Here is a 19,212-nt window from a genome sequence, read left to right as displayed (position 1 = left end):
ATTGGAAAAGTGTCATAATCGATGGAAAATTATTGGGGAAGTTCATTGGGGACATTTTTAACGTACAATTATTTCGCGCCAAAACCAAGCTAGTATCAACCTGTATCAACGCAATGCAAAATCAGTTCCCGAAATGACAAATTCTGTGTTCACTGTGAGAAATTGTTAAAAATCCTTCCAGCTTTATCACGGTAAGTTAAAATAGTATAACAGACAATAAATAAAGGGAATTTAGGCCATTTCAATTCACTGTAAAATACATGTGTAAGATTCAGTGACGAAATCTACAAATCGATTCTGACACTTGTTGAACGTACCTTCGAACTTTTCCGCTACTTCAGTATTGAAGTGCTTTTCTATTAAAATGAACACTTCACGAACATCCATTTCTTCCACTGGTTTTTCGGCGTTCGTTATGTCACGATTTATTCGTAGAACTAAAGACCTAATAGCTTCCCAATTTGTATAACAGCCCTCGACATCAATCGACAGAAAGACAGAAGTAGTCTTCGCAGCGCGCCCTGCTAAACAATGTACAGCGGGGAGTTACGCGGGGGGGATTGACATACTGCGACATGATTGGCTGGACGTGGATATGCAGGGATGTGATTGGTGCAAGAAATCGTTGCGCGGGAAATTTGGCGCTTTGTGATTTTCGCTCGATTTTTTCGCACTCAAAATCATGGAAACTGATAGTAATAAAAGACGACGAATTGATGATGAGGCTGTTGCTTGGACGAGAGATGATATCGTCTGCTGCAACTGTTCAGAGCTAAAATCCAGACATGTACATTGTCGTTGTTCCAAGTGTAATGGTGCTGCAGTTGCACGTTCAGTAGAGCATTCTCACTGGCAGCAACAACAACAAGAAATAGCTGATATTGTGGTGGACAGGTGAGAACAAGCTAATTACTGTAAATATTATTTGATTTGACGTTAAGCCATAATATATTGTGCTTTATGAAATAAAGTGTTCGTTCTCTTGCACCTATGTAACAATTATTTAGACTTTCAAATTCAGCTGTCAGATTAAATATTGTAATCAGCAACACTAGAAACACACCTTGCTAGATGAATTACAATATGAAGAAGTTTGCTTCAGCCCATGAACTCTAGATATATTTTTATTTTCAAACAGAGTGGAAGATCCTGGTGACACTAATAATGACTCTGGCATTGATGAGTGTATCTTACCACCGTCTGGTGATGATAACCTCACTCATGATCACTGTAGTGTTCTTTCTGAGAACCAAACTAGTGCACAAAATTTATGTAGCAGTCCATGCTCACCTGACTCAATGGCGTCAGACACTACTGATAACAACGAAATTGATCATGATGATATTGAAATTACAATTGCTATACTAAAGTCTTTGAATTTAGTGGATCAAATGAGTGGATCCATCTCAGATTTTGAAGACATTCTCCAATTTTCTAAGGAGTTGTTTTGTCGAAATGACAGAAAATTAGAGGAAAGATGGCTAAGAAATTGGCAAGAGAGTCAATCAGTTCTCAAAAACTGTGGATACAAAGCCCCAAGAGAACTTTATGTTTGCCTGGACGAGAGCCACTATGCACAGTGGTATGTCATGGAAAAGGCAGACGAAACGTGCAGACATTGTGGTAAGGCAGGAAAAATTAAATATTATTACCTGGGTATCTCTGACAAAGTTTAACTGTGGTGTGCTAACCGTGATATGTGTAAGAAAATGATGGCCCACTGGAGAGAGAAAGATCACTGGATTGAAGGCGAAGGTGCAAACTTTACACTAAAAGAGATATGGGATGGTGAAAGATTTAATGAACTCAGTTGGTTCTGGAAACCAGATTCTGAATGGATGCTTCCTGTGAAATGTAAATTCTGTACCAACATAATTAGTGTCGATGAAATGAAGGAGTGTCCCCAAGAAGATGGAAGGTATGAAATCACATGTCCTGAATGTGGAACAAGGTGGGAGCAAACACCATCCTATGCCACAGGTGACCCCCGCAACATTGCTCTTATTGGGCACTGGGACGGATGGCAACCTTTCGGATACCCTGGAGCACATAGTTGTGGTAATTATAATTTCTATTTAACAATTTTTATGTTCTTCCTTTAGCGTTTTCCGGGGGGGGGGTACTCCTGAAAATTTTGGATAGGGGTGTACATGTGCTGCGAAAGTTCTTGAACCCGGCCTAACCCTATACCCTTTTACCACCGGCCAATACTTATAAAGAGTTGTTCCTATCAATTTCTGTCACATCTACAATTTATAAAACTTCTTGGTAAATGTGGCTACATCTTTGGGATACAAAATTAATTGATCCATTCATTTATACCTTTTAGTTAGAGCCCGCTTGATTGATTCTAAAATATCACTTTAACAGACATGAGTATTGAATGTTTCAATATGGTATTTGCAGGTGCAATAGAAGTGACCATTGCAAACATGGCTAAAGCTGAGCGATGCAGTACTGATCAGATATATGTAGTAGGTTTTGTACCTTCTTACCAGCTACCCAAAAGTCGGTCTTGCTCACTGGATCCCTTCTTGCATCCTCTCATCAGTGACATCGAAGACATCTTTATCGATGGTATGAATCCAAGTTGCAATATAACGTCTGATAAGCCATTGATGGCACACCCAGTTTCTATTATAACATTTATCTACCAGTATTCAGTACAGGTAGTCATTTATCATAACTATACATTTATTTAATATACATGCACATGTACTGGAAACCATGCAGACCACTTCTATTCTAATTTGTTTTAGTTTCAAAAAAACTAGAAAAAAATAGTCAAGACCAAATTTCATTTGAATAATTTAATTAATTAACCAAAACTTGCATGCGTGTGCAATAGCAACTTCTTTAAACATGCATTTTTTTTTCAGGTCTTGAAGTTGACTATGTTGAGTCATTTCCTGGTCTTCCGGCAGGAAGGATCATCTTGCGCATCTTGATTCTGCTATGGACAGGTGACTATCCTGCACAACACGAAGTAGGGAAGTTCATCAAACATGGTATATTACCATGCCGTAGAGACAAACTAAAAGGTAAATTAGACACAATTTATTCATGTATGATTTACAGTGTAGCACTCTACTGAAATTATTCTAACATTAATCTGAATTAGTCTTTTCAGTAGTAATAATTAATGTAAAAGTAATGATATTGTTTAATTTTTGGCAAAAATTCTGATAGGTTAATAAAATATCGTGTTTTTTTTATGTACACTTGTGTTTATTGTATTTTTGTAAAATAATGTTTCTAGAAAATGCTGTGCATATAATTGCATATTGCAAAATAATTAAATACCAGCTGGTGAGTAAGAATGAATTCAAAGCAAAATGGTTTATCATATTTCTGAAGAAAAAATTGGTAATATGCTGTCATTTCTTTATTCACATTGGTTTTTGGTCAGTATCTTGTCTGAAATAAAAGTCCATTTTATTCAATAGGTACTATCAATCCAGAGGGTGGAAGCACATACTATTATGTTAATAATCGGTACCACGCCAGATTTGCATGGGAGGAGCGAAAGCTGGAAGAAGACTTGAAAACGATGAAAGATATAAATGAGGAAGACCGCAAAACTGTTCGGGCAGAAAAAAGCAGGAACAGTGGTTATACTGGATTAAGCGTCCTTTATCGACTGCACAAACTTTATGGATTTGACATTTTCAAGGATCTTGTCTATGACACTATGCATAACCTCCCTTCAAATGTCATAGAAACACAACTCAAAAGCTTCATCACTCTTGAGAAGATTGACAGTAAATTAGTTGACCAACGTCTACGCTTCTTTCCTTGGACTGCAGGTCTGTAATAAACAAGAATTTATTCTTTTGTCATTAACATCTTATTTGCTGACCTCTTAGAAGATATGGATTATCACATTTGGCAACTTACTGTCAGGATGACAGAACTTGTCTTCTGTAAACGGGATGGATGGGTGCTCGATGATGTTCATCTTTTCTCCAAGTTAGCTCAACGCTACTTAGTGCTTACTGAAGAGCATAGGGGTCTGACTTCATGTACAGTCACTGAGCACAACCTTCTTCATATTCCTGACGATGCTATGCGGTTTTCACACCCTGACAACTACTGGTGTTTTCCATTTGAAAGGGCAGTGCGGAGGTATGTTACAACAAAGTCCAACTTTAAGAACATTGAATGCACCTATGCCAAAAAAGAAGCACGACGTGAATTGCTTCAACATCTCTCCTCTAGCATCAAGGACCAGCCCAAACAGTACAAGTTCTGCCTGGAAAAGGTATTTGAAAAGTTGTTAGTTGCCATAAAATGCCATCACTGCATTGTACATGTAAATTTTTACACTGAAAGTCGCCATAATGTAGTTACATTTCAGAATATAATTGTGAACAAAAAGGAATTCCTGGGCTGCCTTAACTTTACATACAGTAATTACAGACTCAGTCATGAAGCCATTAGTTTGTTGTAGACATTACATTAAATGATATAAGTGTAACTCCATTGTTATGCAGTCCACTAATACTTAAGGCATGTAAATGAATCCTAAAGAAAGGTTAGGACTACAAATAATATTGTTAAGCTAAGCCAAAAAAAAAAAGATGATTTCCACGGTGATTTAAAAATTTGAAAAGTTAAAGTTAGCTTTTGTATGGAAGAAAAACTACACAAAACTTTAAACCCTCCGTTCTATTTCTTGTTCTCATGTCAGTGATAATTCATACAGTGATCTTTAGCCAAATTAACTTTAGTTCTTATAATTATGTTAAGCTACAATCTGACTGAGAAAAATATTAACTTTTTTTCTAGATGAGTGCCACCAGTTTGGAAGGAGCAAGACACTTAAGTGACATTGCCAAAACCTCACCTCGTCATGAGAACTACAGCAAAAAGGGAATTCTTGTTGGTGGGTCTGAGAGAAATGAAGTCCAGCTGTCAAAACAGGATGTGGATCTCATCAAATCAAAGTTTACTGGGTCAAGTACATCAAGTGGTGAAGTTCTTGTTCCGGAAATACCTTTGGCTTACAGAAGTCTTCTTTTACCACAACAAGGTATTCAAGGTCAGGGCCTATTGTACAGGACAGGAGAACATGTTTTTCTTAACATGAACAATGTCCAATCAGTTGTTTTGGTAGAAAAATTTCTAGGTCTTGAGATTGAAGGAGAATACCACAAGTTTATTCAAGGCCAGTTACTTCCAACTAAACAAGATGATAATGGTAAACTAGTAACATTTGCAAGTACTGGCTTTCCCATTTTATGCCATGGGAGTCTTTCTCAGAAGATTATTGTACCGGCGCCAAGTATTTTGAGAAAGGCTATAGTTTTTCCTAATCCTTCTGAGCCTTTAGAATCAATTGTTGTCGATTTTATGAGGAAGAGCATGCCACTGTCTCCAAACGATGTGGTAGTACCATTGTACCCAAAGGAAGGAGAGATGGTTTTCATCAACGGAACTGATCCCCAGCCATGGTTTGGAAGGGTGTTAAGTGTTGATGCAAATCACCAAATTGCCAAAGTTCTGTACTACAACAAGGTTGGAGAGAGGGAAGATGTATATGGGTCTGTTATTGCTATGTATTCCCCAGAAAGAAATCCTCGTTTAGCCAGTGATAAAGTTTCCTGGAACACTTTACTTCATAATGCTGATGGAGACCGGAATGAGGACATATGGGAAATGGTGCCAGTTGATTATTAATGGACAAACACTTTAGAACACCCTGAGATGCTAAGCTGTTTTTATCATCGGTGATTCATTATTTTGATTACTGGTATGAAACGTTATGATGATGTTTTATAAAGATAAAACAATAAATCAGCCAACATCAAAACGCAAATGCAAGTCTCAATTATTTATGGTTTACTAAGACACAAGTCACAAGAAACCACTGATAGTTGATATTGCATTTTATTTTATTTTATTAGCTGATGTGGTATCCCATTTATGGCTAAAAGTAAAAAACATAATTTGGAGTTTTTAACTTACATTATTGCTGTTAACAACTGATGCTGTAGATTGTATTCCGTTAATGAGAAATTAATTAAACGCAAGTATCTAATTAGATTCATAATTTGATGGGAAATGATTAAAATACACAGACCGTTTTGTTAATGACATTAAAAAAAATTGACGTTTAATTTTCAATCTTACATTAATGGTCTTTAACTGAAACTCCTCTAAAATTATAAAAAAAACAGTGATGGTTTTAGCCTTACACATTTATTTAATATAATTTGTGCATGCAGCTTGGCTTACGTCATATATTCCATTTATGTAAAATAAATGGTTATTAGAGAACACAATTGATGGGAAATAGATAAACCAATAATGGTCCAGTGTCATATACATTCATGGTTTTATAAATTACATCAATGTTTTAAGTTCCTTGAAAGAAAACATTCATGTTTCCAATCTTACATTAATGGTTTTTAACTGAAGCTCTATCCCATTAATGGTCTAAATAATAAACCACTGATGGTTTTAGCCTTACACATTAATGGTTTAGGCTTATGTTATATTCCATTAATGTCAAATAGCATAACATGAATGGTTATTGACGTACGCATTGATGGGAAATAAATATACCAATAATGGTCCTATGTTATACACATTCATGGTTTTTATAAATCACAATAATGTTTTAAGTTCCCTAAAATCCCATAAATGGATTTCAATGTAAAACCATCCATGATTTTTCCCAGTCTTAATGTTAATTGCTTAAAAAACACTTAAATTCAAAAAACACATTAATGTTATTTCAGTAGAAAAATTGGAAATCGCTCTTTTTCCCATTAATGTGTTTTTTCTAAAAATGGGAATTAGCAAAAAAACCTGGATGTTTTTTTGAAATTTTTTCCTGTGATGGGCAAATGATGGGAGGCCGTTATGTTTGTACGGCGACCCAGCATATCCTTTAGGCATCCATTTACAAGCTCCATTTAGAAATGTTCCCCTCACCCCACAGATGGCAAGATTCAATGATCATATGAGTAAAGTCAGAGTAGCTGTAGAATGGATGTTTGGCTGCATTTCAAATTACTACAAGCTTGTTGAGTTCCAAAAACAGCTAAAGATTGGCCTTAGCCCTATTGGCAAAATGTACCTGGTTTGTGGAATTCTTCAAAATGCCCACACATCCACACATACCTATATGGGAACATCATTTCGGATTATTTTGGTGTTGACTCCCCAGACCTTCTAACTTATTTCTGGTAAAATATACACGAGTGTTATTTACGATATTTCTGATGGTTAATGTTATTCAAAGGTTATTTTCATTATAGATAACTGTGTTTGGATGTAAAGATACACTGGGACACTGCTGATAGCCAGGTCTTTTTAAGTAGTGAAAAGTGTAATCATTGTTGTTTAAATTGTTTTATATATACATTGTGAGAAATAGTCTTAGCTTTCCACACCATTTTGTGCAACATAGTATTCAAGCAATGTGGAATAAAAATAAATATCATTGTCATTGTATTCTTTAATTGATGCATTCAATGATAAAACACCCTATATTAAATTATGCATAACCAAGTAACAATTATAAATGACGTGAAAAGGTAATTTCAACTAAATGATGAGAGTTAAATCAAAAGTAACACTCCTTTAAGAGGATTATTTCACCCCAGTTTATGACTAAAACGAGCTCTCAAACAGTTAAACAAAATTTTCGAAGAGTAAACAATGTTGTACCTTCTCTCAAAAACAAAAGATAAAATTTTGTTATAATGGTACTAACCATAATGCAAACATCATTTCAAACTTTATTTTTAACAATGCATAAGCAGAAGTAAATTGAAGTTTAGTCTTTATCCTGTTTTGAAGTGAAAAGCTGAAGCTGTTGTTGCTGCTGTTGCATAATACTCATCATCTGCTGCATGAGCATCATTGTTGTTGCTGTTGCTTTTGGCTTTCTCCTTGCGTTTGAAGTTGCTTCTGTATAAGCTCCATCTGCTCTTTCCTTTTTTCTTTGCTGGAACTCTCTTTCTTTTCTTTGCTCTTCAAGCTGGAGCTCTTTGTACTTCAAATCTCGGTCCGCTTTTTTTTTCCAGCCACGCTAAGGTGTCCCCTCCAGTTCTTCGTTTCTTTCTTTCCTTGATTTCGTCGTCCTGGAGCTCATCAGATTTTGTTCTTTTTGAAGTTTAGCCCATTGTTTCCGTTGCTCTTTTCCTTATATCAAGAGCCAATTCCTTTCTGCACTGATTTTTTCTTTGGCACTTTCGGCTTCTGCATTAGCTTTCTTGTCAGACTCTTCACTTAAGTGAGTTAACTCTTCTAGTAGTAAATCGCATTCGCTTAGTTCGTCTTCCCTACCTTCGCCGGTACTTTTTAGTTCTTCGGCATTTTTCGCCTTATACCTTCTTAAAATCAGAGTAAATCTGTCTCTAACACCTCTCGAAGTGACAGAATGAAAGAGATCTTTGTGACCATTCAGATTTTTGGCGATAGCTTGCCAAACAGTGCCTCTTTCTCGGCTTCCAGACTTGAATTGAAAAATCCCTTGAGCGGCCATTTCTCTCATGAGTAAAACATCCTTTTCTTCCGTCCAGCTCATCACAACTCTAACAAAAAGGGACGAATTAATACTTAAGAGACTTCAAAAATTTTGTTTGCCACATAAATCAATTAATTTACTTACTTTTTTGGTGCACTCTCCATCGTTGAGGCGAGTTGAAGTTTACGTTCTCGACAAGACGGCAAACTGCTTGGTTTTACGTCCACAACGCGACGCCAGAACCTCAGGACGCGGGAATTTCACTCGGTACCAAGCCCTTATACCGAGCTCGACGTCCTAAACGAAGGCCGCGTCTTCATGCTAAATCAGTCTATTTTAAAAGCCAGCCGTCTATTATACTGCATTTTTTTTTATTTCAACCAGTACACGACTGAAATAGGACACATCCAAAGCCCGCTCGCGGTAGTCTCCCCCACCCACTATATGATGCTAAAGTTCCCACTGAGGCAACCTTTCACACGCGTGTGGGGTGCCTCAAGGTTCTATTCTTGGTCCCTTATTTTTTATCCTGTATGTTAATGATTTGAACAATGCTTCCCTGCTTGATGCAATCTTGTTTGCTGATGATACAAACTTATTTATCTCCCATAATGATCCTGTTTACCAAATTAACACATTAAATAGAGAATTAAACAAATTGTCAACGCGCGAGTGGAGAAACTGTTTTAATAAGAACTATCACGTGGTAACAGCGAATCTTGCTATATTTATTTTATCGTAAGGAAGACAATTTTTGTAAAGAAAACCATCCACTGGCCGCTAAACAAATCAAAACTTAGTTATACAACTTATTTGACAACATTTGGTGATTGAAAAGTACTCTGACGTTAAAATTAAACAGTGGTAAAACAACAGAGTAACAAAAAGTTAAAAAAGTAACATTTTTAAATTTGCACGACATTCTCATGTCATCTTTAGCTTTACAGCTGTACATTTGATTTTTCCAGTGTAAATAGTATGTTATAAAATTACGTCATAAACCTGACGTCATAAATTTGAAGCTACTATGTTCCATTGCGATTCACTGAAAGGGAAAATTTTGGAATAAGGTTTTTGCTGAGAGTCTTGCTGCTTAACATGGAAGTAGCCGAACATTTTCAACTTATTAAAAGATACAAAAGTTTAATGGTAAGAATTACTGATAATTAGTGAATTGGAGAAAGGAGCGTAAAGAAAATTTCTCTTTTCACGGCAGTGTCTCAAACGTTTTGGCCAAACTTGTAGCTGGCTCATGGCTTCGAAGAGAACAAACTACCTGCAAGCAACTGAAGTTCCACGACCGTGAAACAACTTGAGGTTGTGAAGAGGTCATAAAATCAAGGGCCGCTAGAATAAACCCAACGCCACAACTGCCGCTTCCAATTAGCTGGCCATCTGTTGGTTGTCTCGGCATTTCAAACCTTTTGAATGTTTTTACATTATGCCAGTCATCCAGAGAAAAGTCATCGCAGTCTGGAAACTTGGACTGAAGCTCACTCATAATAAGAAAGACATAAGAAGTGTTGGAGAAAGAATATCCAAGGCCATCACCAAAATACGCTTCTTTGTTTTTTACATCGAGGACCATTAGTCCCCAATGTACATTGTCCATGTTTACCGGAACCAATACCAAGCTTAATAAGCCAGGCTTGACATTTTGCAACATTTCTTCAAAACATTTCCGGATGAAGCTTCTCTCTCCAGTGTTGAGCCAGGTAATAGTGTGCGCTGGAAGACAGAGTAAAGACTCGTTTAAATCACATTTATGCTGCAATCTGGAAATTTGCTGTGTCAATTACAGTGTCGTCAATGTAACATTCTAGAGCAAGTTTGCTGAACCCCCGTACATTTACAGAATATTTGCCTTCCTTTGCGACGAAATGATTCAGAGGAAATTTATATAGCAAATTACGTATTTTGTGTCTTGTTTCATCGTCTAACTTGTCTGTAGAGTGCATCAGCCACCTTTCCTCTTCTTGCGAATTGCACTGCATTTCGGCAACCTCTGCTAGCCATTCAAGCTGTCCCAGACCAGCTCTTGAGAAAACGCCAAGTTTTCCAATTGACACGCCCGCATTTACATCGTTGTCTTCTAAGTCGATAAATGCTTTATCGTCAACTTCCTTCCTCATTTCTCTGATAAGAGAAACAGCATCATTTACTACGCATGCTGGAGGACGTTTCTGGAGTGTTGTGACGTTAGTGTATTCGAAATTGTCCGGTACTCTCACCAGCACATTTTCTTGCACGGTTACACTGCAATCAACAGCAGGAAGTTTACATGTCAATATTTCTTCCCTTGGACAAGCAGAAGAGAACACATGATCAAATGGTGGTAGGGCAGTTGAACAAGTCGTTTGTATCGTACTGGCTAACGACGTGGAGGCTGATGACGGTGATGTAGTAGCTGAAGCTGACAGTGATGGTTGTCCACTGAAGACTGATAGCGGTGGTGTAGAGGCCGAGGGTGATGAAGATAATAGACTGCAGTCAGCAGAAAGCGGTGGTGAAGCATCCAAAGGCAACGGTGATGGTGGTCCACTTCCGTCCGATGATAGCGTTGAAGTAGTAGTGTTTTATGCTTCGGATACGAAGTTGTTAAAGGTGACTGCTGTTTACGTTTTCTGTTAGAAAACCCAAAGAGACATCGGTGAGTTTGGGGGAGGCACAATTCAAATCAAAGGAGATAGAAATTGAAGGAAAAGAAGAGGGTACAAAGAAAAGGAGGGCCAGGAGGAAAACAGCCAAAAGAAAGAGGGCAAAAAAGGGACCCTTCAACATAAGAGAAATTTGGTAAGATTATGAGTACACAGAGTGTAAATGTGTAATACAGATAAATGCTGTAGCATTTAACACAAATTTAAATTCTTTATGTAATGTGTGCAACAGTAAAAAGCTTTCAATCAAAAGTCTGTCAGGGAAAAAATCAAACATGCTGACAAGAGAGTTACAACTATTATTAGTGGAACGATGTTATGATTTCTAAATACATTGATTTTTTTTTTGAAGGATTGAGATGGTACCTGGAAGTGAGAATGACCAAAAAGGCAGACTTGATATTACTTAAATTATTATTCACTATCTCAACTTGTATTAATTTCATTAACAGGTCATTAAATGTTCGACTCAGCTAAAAAGTGAACTAGCTTTTTTATTATGTCTAACTGTACAGCCCATGATGTCTTGCTTGTGTTCTTTTGTCATGACTGCAATTTAAGAATATGGTTTTTACAGTCTATAAAGAGGGCTAGGTTAGGCCGTTTAAAAACCAAGATTAGATCAACAAGCATTGATTATTTTGTTAAAAGTGAACTGTTGCAGTTGTTTAATAGCTTTTACAGTTAATTAGATTGGTGGATCTATCAACACATTAATAACTGAATTGAACATTTTAAGACCTTTTAATGACGGAAACCTCTTTGCTCCCAACTATCAAACCAATTCCTGAAAATTACTCACTTTTAACAAAATCTGTCTTCATCTAGCTAACATTTAATCAGTCTGGATTCAAAAATACTCTTCTCTCACTGGTATCAATAATATCACAGTGTGATTGTGTTATGCAATATCTGAATAGAATGAGTGAAACAAATACAGCTTGAACTGTATGTTAATTTTATATTTCAAAATTTAGCTTCTTTTAACAATTATAGTAGCCCACCACACTTTCTTAAATTTCATGAAATGTTGTAGATCCACCATGCTCTTTGATAATGTATATATTAAGTATAGTTACTATTTGCTTGCAAGAGATGGAAAATGTTATTTTTGTTTTAGCCCACTTCCACTAATTCGGATGTCTGCAGGCAGCTACACATAAGTGAGGCTGTTTCGTTTTGTTTTCTTTAGTGCAAACCATAGTTGAAAGGCCACATTAACAAAAGCTAGAGATAATTATTAAGAGGACCTGCATCTGTTATGCCTTAATACTGAAATGCATTTTTTACAGCACAAACTGCTGCACAATACCATTTGTCGGCCTTGCTGGAGAAGCTTGTCTGTTTGTTTGTTTGTTTAATTGTTTTATGGAAATATTTCAATCTTACCGCCTTGATGGCTTATTTATTAAAATAATATAACTTACAACCAAGTGTAAGTGTTCACCATTCATGCTCAAAACCTAGTCTGATACAGTTCTAATCAAGTCTTTTTCTAAACTGCATTATTTACCTTTATCTAGGTCTTAGAGAACATGAATTCTCAACCAATCTCAACTCAATACAAACATTTCTTTTCCGACTTTTTTGTCACATTCTCCAAAAGATTTTCATATTTCATTAGAGTTCTCTTCCTTTTCCTAATTACAAACAACCAATTAAAATAGAAACATGAAAGTGTATTGAATTTATATAATAAAAATAGAATATATTGTTGCTTGCTGTCATATATACTACTTGGGGTTGGAAAAATGGAGGGAGACTTTCATATTACACTACTGAGATTTAAATAGCTGAGAAATGTACACTTCAGGATTGAGCTTAAGTTTGAAACTGAACAAAATGTTACTAAAAACTATGAACCAGCAAGTTGGAACAAACACCATCCCGTTAAACAATGTACTACAAAGTGCCAATGCTCACCTGGTGTCATTTCCTTCATCTCCTTAGCAACATTAAATCATTCTTTGCTGCTCTTGTGTTTTCTTTTTCGAATTCGACCAAAAACATACTTCTTAAAGTCCCGAATTCATGAACTAAACTCGAAAAGTTTGCCAGAAACATGGCCACTCTAGCTCATCTCATGCTCCCTCCAAGTCTTAATACCAGATTACCTCTCATTTACTGGATGAATGAAGGTTACACTGAGCTCAATATGAAACCAATAGAATGCGAGGCAAACCGTGCTCAATGGAAAATGAGGAAAACCAAGCTCAATAAGACCAGATGGAGTTCGTTGAGCTCGTCTTTTTGATCAAGCATGATGTAATTGGATTGACCTTGAATACAGCTGACCGCATTTTGAGCTTGTTGATCCAAAGTTGATATGAAATGGTACTTAAATTGCTATTCGAGTACGGTGAACATGAATCTACCTTGGTTGCCCAGATGCCAAATGTGGTCCCTTGATTTCAATGTTAGCGTGCAAAACTATAAAACAGTTGTCACTCTTAATAACAGGCGAATTGGCAGCATTTCGTCAGAGTATCCAGGTACATACCAACTCGCTTAGCTTCCCACCCCCTAATCACGATTTGAACTCCACAAAAATGGCCAAGCATGAAGTCATAAAACTACCCTTTACCTCTCCCCCCCTCCATGATCGATTTGACATTATCCCTTGCCTTTTTATTTTGATCAAATAAAGTGGCCACGCGAACTTGAAGGGAATGTATTACATATTTTAGCAACCATTTCCAATATGAATGGAAACTTTTTGTTTATTGCAGCGGTGAAATGAAAGATGGGATAATTCTCACTACACCACCTTTACGTTACTTGTATTTAAAAAATTCAACTTCTTTTCCACCGATCAAACACGATCAGCATCACACCTATTTATTTCTTGGTCGTACTGTTGTGAGATGATAGACCTCACAAAGTAACTGCTCTTTTTTTAAATAACAAATATCTGTTTATACTGATACTGAATTTCTCTCATTGTATTTCAGGATTAATTACAGGATCCAATTTGCAAGGGATCCATCAGAGATACCAGGCAGTTCTTGATATTATGGTCGGGAAACAGTGCTCGTTAACAGAAGCCATGAGGCAATTTGGCATCCCTCGCAACACTTTGAGGGATTATATTACCATTTGCAAATTACACATAATAGACAGGGAGAAATACAAAAGGGAAGGGTGGTCAAGGCAGAACAGCAAAGATTGGGAAAGGTCTCCGCGAAATCTATTGAGCTGTGCTATAGGGTGGTTCTTAATGAATACGGAGTTCAATCAAATAGATTAAAAGAAAGGAAGCTGCTTCCTTTTTACCCAAATGAATGCTCTTTCACCCAGAGGTGAGCTTCCTTTGCTTTCAACAGTTTTGGACTTTTCTCAAAATATAATGTATTCTTAATAAATAATATGAAATAATAAAATAAATAATATAAATATAATAATTTTTTTATGCTATGTGAATTTCAATTTCAAGAAATCACGTAATAAACTGTATTTAATTATTAAACACAATAACAAAGATTTTTTACAAACCACTATGCAGTGTAATGAGCTGATTTAAGGACCTGCTGTTCCTGCCTTAGTTTGAAATATATACAGAAATGCTTAATTAGAAATTAGAGTGATAAGTTCAGAACTTCCTCTTCATCCCTTGACGAAGCTTCCTCGAAAATTCTTGAACTGAAAGCAAGCTCAGTATAAAGTTGGCAACTGCAGCAAAATGACAAGAATGGGAGAAAAAGGAAAGCAAAAAAAAAAGAAGAAAAAACCGAAAAGACTTAAAATGTTGGGTTGGACTTTTGTGAATGCCCATGGAGAAAATGTTGCAAGACAGGATGCTAGTGCAAAGAAAGGCATGCTCTCATGTTCCATTTTGAGTAGATTATTGGAGCCCGAAGAAAGATTTTAATGAGACTATCTTGGCTGCTATGATTGGTGTTTGGGCTGTATGTTGACTGTGAACGGAATTAGTCTCATATGCCACCCCTCCCCTCCTAGTGAAATTCAGAATTAATTTAGATGAAGCTCAGAAACTCACGTGGAAAGAAATAAAATCATATGCTTGTATGGGTTAACGAAAATAATAACCTCAAATCACATTTCCGAACTTCTTAAGATTCATCTTGAATCGAAAAGCCAAAATGTTCACACCTAGGGGACCCATAGCGGGTTCATTTCAACATGCACTGTGACCACAACGAAGAGCATCATAGGCAGCCATATTGGTAAGAAATCATTGTGCTTTTCCTTGGGAGCTCTTCCACATAGCAACTTCCGTCCACAAAATACAACTTTCATCCACGTTTGACAACTTCCATCACCATCTGCTCCACCACGATACCTCATTCATTGCTTTCAGCATGAATGAGCTAAAAATGGCTGCTCGTCACTCACTGAAATACAGTTAGAGATAAGTTTATGATTAATTCTGTGAATTTAAACCTGAATTTGTGAATGCAACAACATTCACTTCAGGTTATCTTTTTCTACCAATTCAACTTAAACAGACAATGACATTATAAATGATAATGTTATGGCAGGAATGAACCCATTTGCAGCTTAAGGTTAATCTTAAAATTCAACTTACAGGACAATTATCGATCTTTGGTTTGTATAATCTAGATAGATAGATAGTTTTATTGACAAGGAACATAGCAGCCATAGGCTGAATTAAGTCTAACTTACAATTACTAATATATATAAATATATATCTATAAATACAATAAGAAAACTATAAAGATCCTATAATATTATACATAATTAAAAATATGAATGCAATTAATTAAATATCTAGTTATTTAAAGCATGACTTAGAATAAAATAGTTCTTGCAACATTCAGTCCTACATCTTGATCATTTATATAGTCTTTGGTTCCTAAGGGTGTAAGTATATATGTTCACTTCTGGCAAAAGTGAATGCAATTTGTGTTCCTTATTTGTAAAGATCTCGATGAAGAGTTTCAGGAGATTTCTTCTCTTCTTTTAAATAGTGTAGGTAATCCTGACACCCTGAGGGCTTCAGCACAGGACAAAGTAGGGGTAAATAATCCAAAGAGTGCGCCTTTCTAGACGTTCCAAATCGTCGTCCAGGTAGGCTGGTAGTGCATGGTGGAAAAATTGACAAGCATATTCCAGAAGCAACCGGATACAAATACAGCAGAATAAAATGAGCTCTTTTGGAGCAACTCTCGATCTCTTTCATTGCCTTAAGCAATAAAGGTGGGAAGAGGTTTCTTTACTAATTCGGAGATGTGTCCATTCCATTTGAGATCATTACTGGTATTCAGTCCCACAATTTTAGAAACTACTTCGAGGGGCTTGCCTTTTAATTCTACAGGGTTGTTTGTAGGCTGCTTCTTTGCAAAATAGACCCTGATCTCTTCACATTTACTTTCGTTGAGTTGGAAGTCATTGAGTAGAGACTGTCTGGAAAGACTGTCTACAGCGGCTTGAATGTTACTTGTTTGGTCGTACTCTTGCCCTCTAAAACAGTGTTGTCATCAACAAATTTCCACATAGATACTCCTTGAACACTTAGATCATTGTCCATTATAATGAGCACTCCAGCAGGAACAGAAGACCATTCTGAGTGGCAGTAATTCGCAAGTTTGACACGTTACTTCTAGTTCATCAGAAAGTCTATGAAATAAACATTTCCCTCTAATAAGAGATGATATGGGTCCATTTATTCTCTACACCGTGTGATGACTTCAGAGCTAACCAACTCTAAAAAATAACAGCACCATTCGAAATTCCCATTGACAACTTTACTCTGTCTTACCTTAATGTTCTAATCCCAACTAAAAAGCACTTTCACAATTTTATAAAAGTATTGATCAGTTGACATGATAAGACGAAATCAATTCTTGCAAAAGCAATTGAAAAAATGATTTGACATAGAATTTACCTTGCATAATTTGTTGTGGTTGTTACAAATACTCGATCTAATTCCAAACCTGATTTTGACTGGGAAAATGAGACTGTTCATAATGTCCATTTAGTTGGGTATTAGCTATTCCCAAGTTTGTGTTTTTTTTTCAAACTTAATTTCCCATCCTTGGGAATTCACCAGTTACAAGTTTGGCTTCTTATAACTTAATTTTGCATCATGGGAATTCAAAATGCACAACTTTGGGTTTTTTATAACTTTATTTTCTATTCTTGGGAATTCACAATTCCCGATTTTGTTAACTTTTCCATTGATGGGTATTATGATTCCCATGTTTTGCTATTTTTCATTCAATATCTAACAGTGTTCCAAGTCTGGTAATGTGCCTCTCATATTTGACATTTCCTTCATCTATCACTCTAGTTGTAGCAAAATACCAGTTCTTAAAAAGGCATCTTGAATATGGAAGTGATAGCAGAGATGATTCAGAAGCCACTGCTGCTAAAAGTGTAGATATATTGCTGCTAGCACTACTGCCTGTTGGTCCATTTAAGCATCTTCGACTAAAATATTCATTAGTGGTTCATACAAGTACTGAGAACAAGCCAATATGATCAGTGATCAGCTAAGATGTCTTCAGTTGCTAACTGTCCTGAGTTTCAACATAATAATTCTACAAAAATGTGCAAAAACTCACTGGACGTTAGAAGTGGTTCGTTACAAGTCTGAAGAAAAAGCAAAACAGTAGTCACACTTGTTTAATTTTTACACCTAGGAAGTTAAAGAAGTTTTTAATGTTTGAATTTCAGATTGTTTTGATGTCAAACAGATTCAATGAATGAGTTGCCAATAATCGGATCCCTCTGCTATGCGCAAAGGGTTCTGGGATCGCCACGGGGCAAACAATGCAAATTGCTACAAAGAAATGTATGGCAAAGAGTTGTTTTGACGTCCAAAAAAAACAATTTTTTAAGAGAATTCAGCGCTTTTTTGCGGCCATTTTAACAGGAAAGGATGAAAGCAATGTTGACACGTGAGAAGTGTATGGTGGCCCATTGTTATCATAGCAAAACCAGCTGGAGATGCTTCCTTAATTTAAAAAGAAAGGAGAATAAAGCATACGGATGTGATAAAAAAATTAAAAAGAAAGAACTAAAATTAAAAAATAATAATAAAATAATTGGCCAAAAATATTTAAAACAAAAATTGATGACCTATTTAAAAAAAATAATAAATAAAAACAAGCAAAAAATATAATAAAAAAATAAAAGTAAAAGCAATCCAAAAAAAAAGTTGAATTTAAAATAAAACATTAAAGAAAACAGGAGCTACTGAAGAAATTCAATAAAAAAAAGTAAAGGAAGATTAAAAGTTAAAAAATACATAAAAGTTAAAATTAAAGTGAAAAATAATTTAAAAAATAAATAAGATAAAAACCTTTAGTACAAATGCAAAATAATTTTAAGTTTACTATGATAACGCTGGGCCGGAAGGAACATCACGACATTTGTTTCCAAAATGAAATGTTCGAAAGCAGCCCATTGTTATCATAGCCTGCGACAGGTAAGGTCAGTGGACTCCTTTCAGAAGGGCGGCTCACATTTCCTGATTGGTAACTCGTGCATGTGTGGGTTGTGGCTTGCACTTTTCTCATTCAAACTACAGTAAAAAGTCCTTTTATCGAGATGAATAGACGACAACAAACGTAGAACCGTTTGCACGGTGAAATGAAGGCGAAGAGGAAGCGACCGGACCCTCGCAGAAAAGGCAAAAGCAAGAAATCTGGTTCCGCTCCGCACGAGTTAATCGCACAACGTTTAGCATCTGAGCCAGACAACAAACAAACGTTTAGGCCAGTCCAACCAAGAGAGTTTGTGGCGTTTCCTTACGAGGATCTTACGCTAGCAAACTTGAAGAAGGCTCTCGCTGACCATTACAGTTTGCCAGCAAGCCTATGTGATGTTCTTGTCACAAACATGGGACCCTCTTGTACCAGCATGGAACAGATCCCTCATAGAAAGGACAAGGTGAGTTCGTGTACGAAGCATTTAAGCTTAGGTAAATAAACAATAGCGCAAAAATATTCTCGGCTAAAACTAGAGGAAAACTGTATCAAAGGACCAATATTCGCACCTGACAAGGCCTCTCAACTTGAGACTTTTGAAAACTATTTAACATGTAAGAAACTCTGTTGGCTTTCAAAATAGTTCCATTCCGTTTCAGATGTT

At 36.3% G+C, this 19,212-nt stretch overlaps 2 protein-coding genes, 1 non-coding gene and 1 pseudogene across 3 annotated transcripts in view; 2 read left to right on the top strand and 2 right to left on the bottom strand.

Annotated features, from left to right (window-relative positions):
* The first annotated feature begins 682 nt into the window (after positions 1-682).
* On the top strand, positions 683-5,679 carry LOC149048648 (uncharacterized; annotated as a pseudogene).
* Positions 5,680-7,786: 2,107 nt separating this feature from the next.
* LOC113678270 (uncharacterized) lies at positions 7,787-8,643 on the bottom strand. Its single transcript, XM_089199514.1, is given in 6 exon segments — positions 7,787-7,872; positions 7,875-7,956; positions 7,958-8,029; positions 8,031-8,170; positions 8,173-8,546; positions 8,624-8,643. Coding segments are annotated over 6 exon segments (774 nt in total).
* A 553-nt stretch (positions 8,644-9,196) lies between these two features.
* LOC149048647 (uncharacterized) lies at positions 9,197-10,707 on the bottom strand. Its single transcript, XM_089198759.1, has 2 exons — positions 10,392-10,707; positions 9,197-10,207 (listed from the first exon to the last, which is right to left on the bottom strand). Exons 1-2 carry the CDS (start codon positions 10,609-10,611, stop codon positions 9,687-9,689), a joined length of 741 nt encoding a protein of 246 aa, XP_089054885.1. The 5' UTR covers positions 10,612-10,707; the 3' UTR covers positions 9,197-9,686.
* A 7,318-nt stretch (positions 10,708-18,025) lies between these two features.
* The window catches only part of LOC113672781 (uncharacterized), a 6,981-nt gene continuing 5,794 nt past the window's right edge, over positions 18,026-19,212 (top strand). Inside the window, exon 1 of the transcript XR_016184737.1 lies at positions 18,026-19,042. This is a non-coding gene — a transcript (uncharacterized LOC113672781). The remainder of the gene's footprint in view (positions 19,043-19,212) is intronic.

The sequence above is a fragment of the Pocillopora damicornis genome, chromosome 3 (assembly GCF_964200805.1).
Source record: "Pocillopora damicornis chromosome 3, jaPocDami1.2, whole genome shotgun sequence".
Taxonomy (NCBI): Eukaryota; Metazoa; Cnidaria; class Anthozoa; order Scleractinia; family Pocilloporidae; genus Pocillopora; species Pocillopora damicornis.
Note: the sequence above shows the minus strand (reverse complement) of the source record. Positions and strands in the feature narration are given on the sequence as shown.

Bases quoted from the DNA above. Each gene is read 5' to 3' on its own strand.
- LOC149048647 (XM_089198759.1), bottom strand. From the start codon at position 10,611: ATGAGGAAGGAAGTTGACGATAAAGCATTTATCGACTTAGAAGACAAC. The intron at 10,208-10,391 runs GTAATTTGCTAT...TCTGTCTTCCAG, and splicing joins TGAAACAAGACACAAAATAC to CGCACACTATTACCTGGCTC.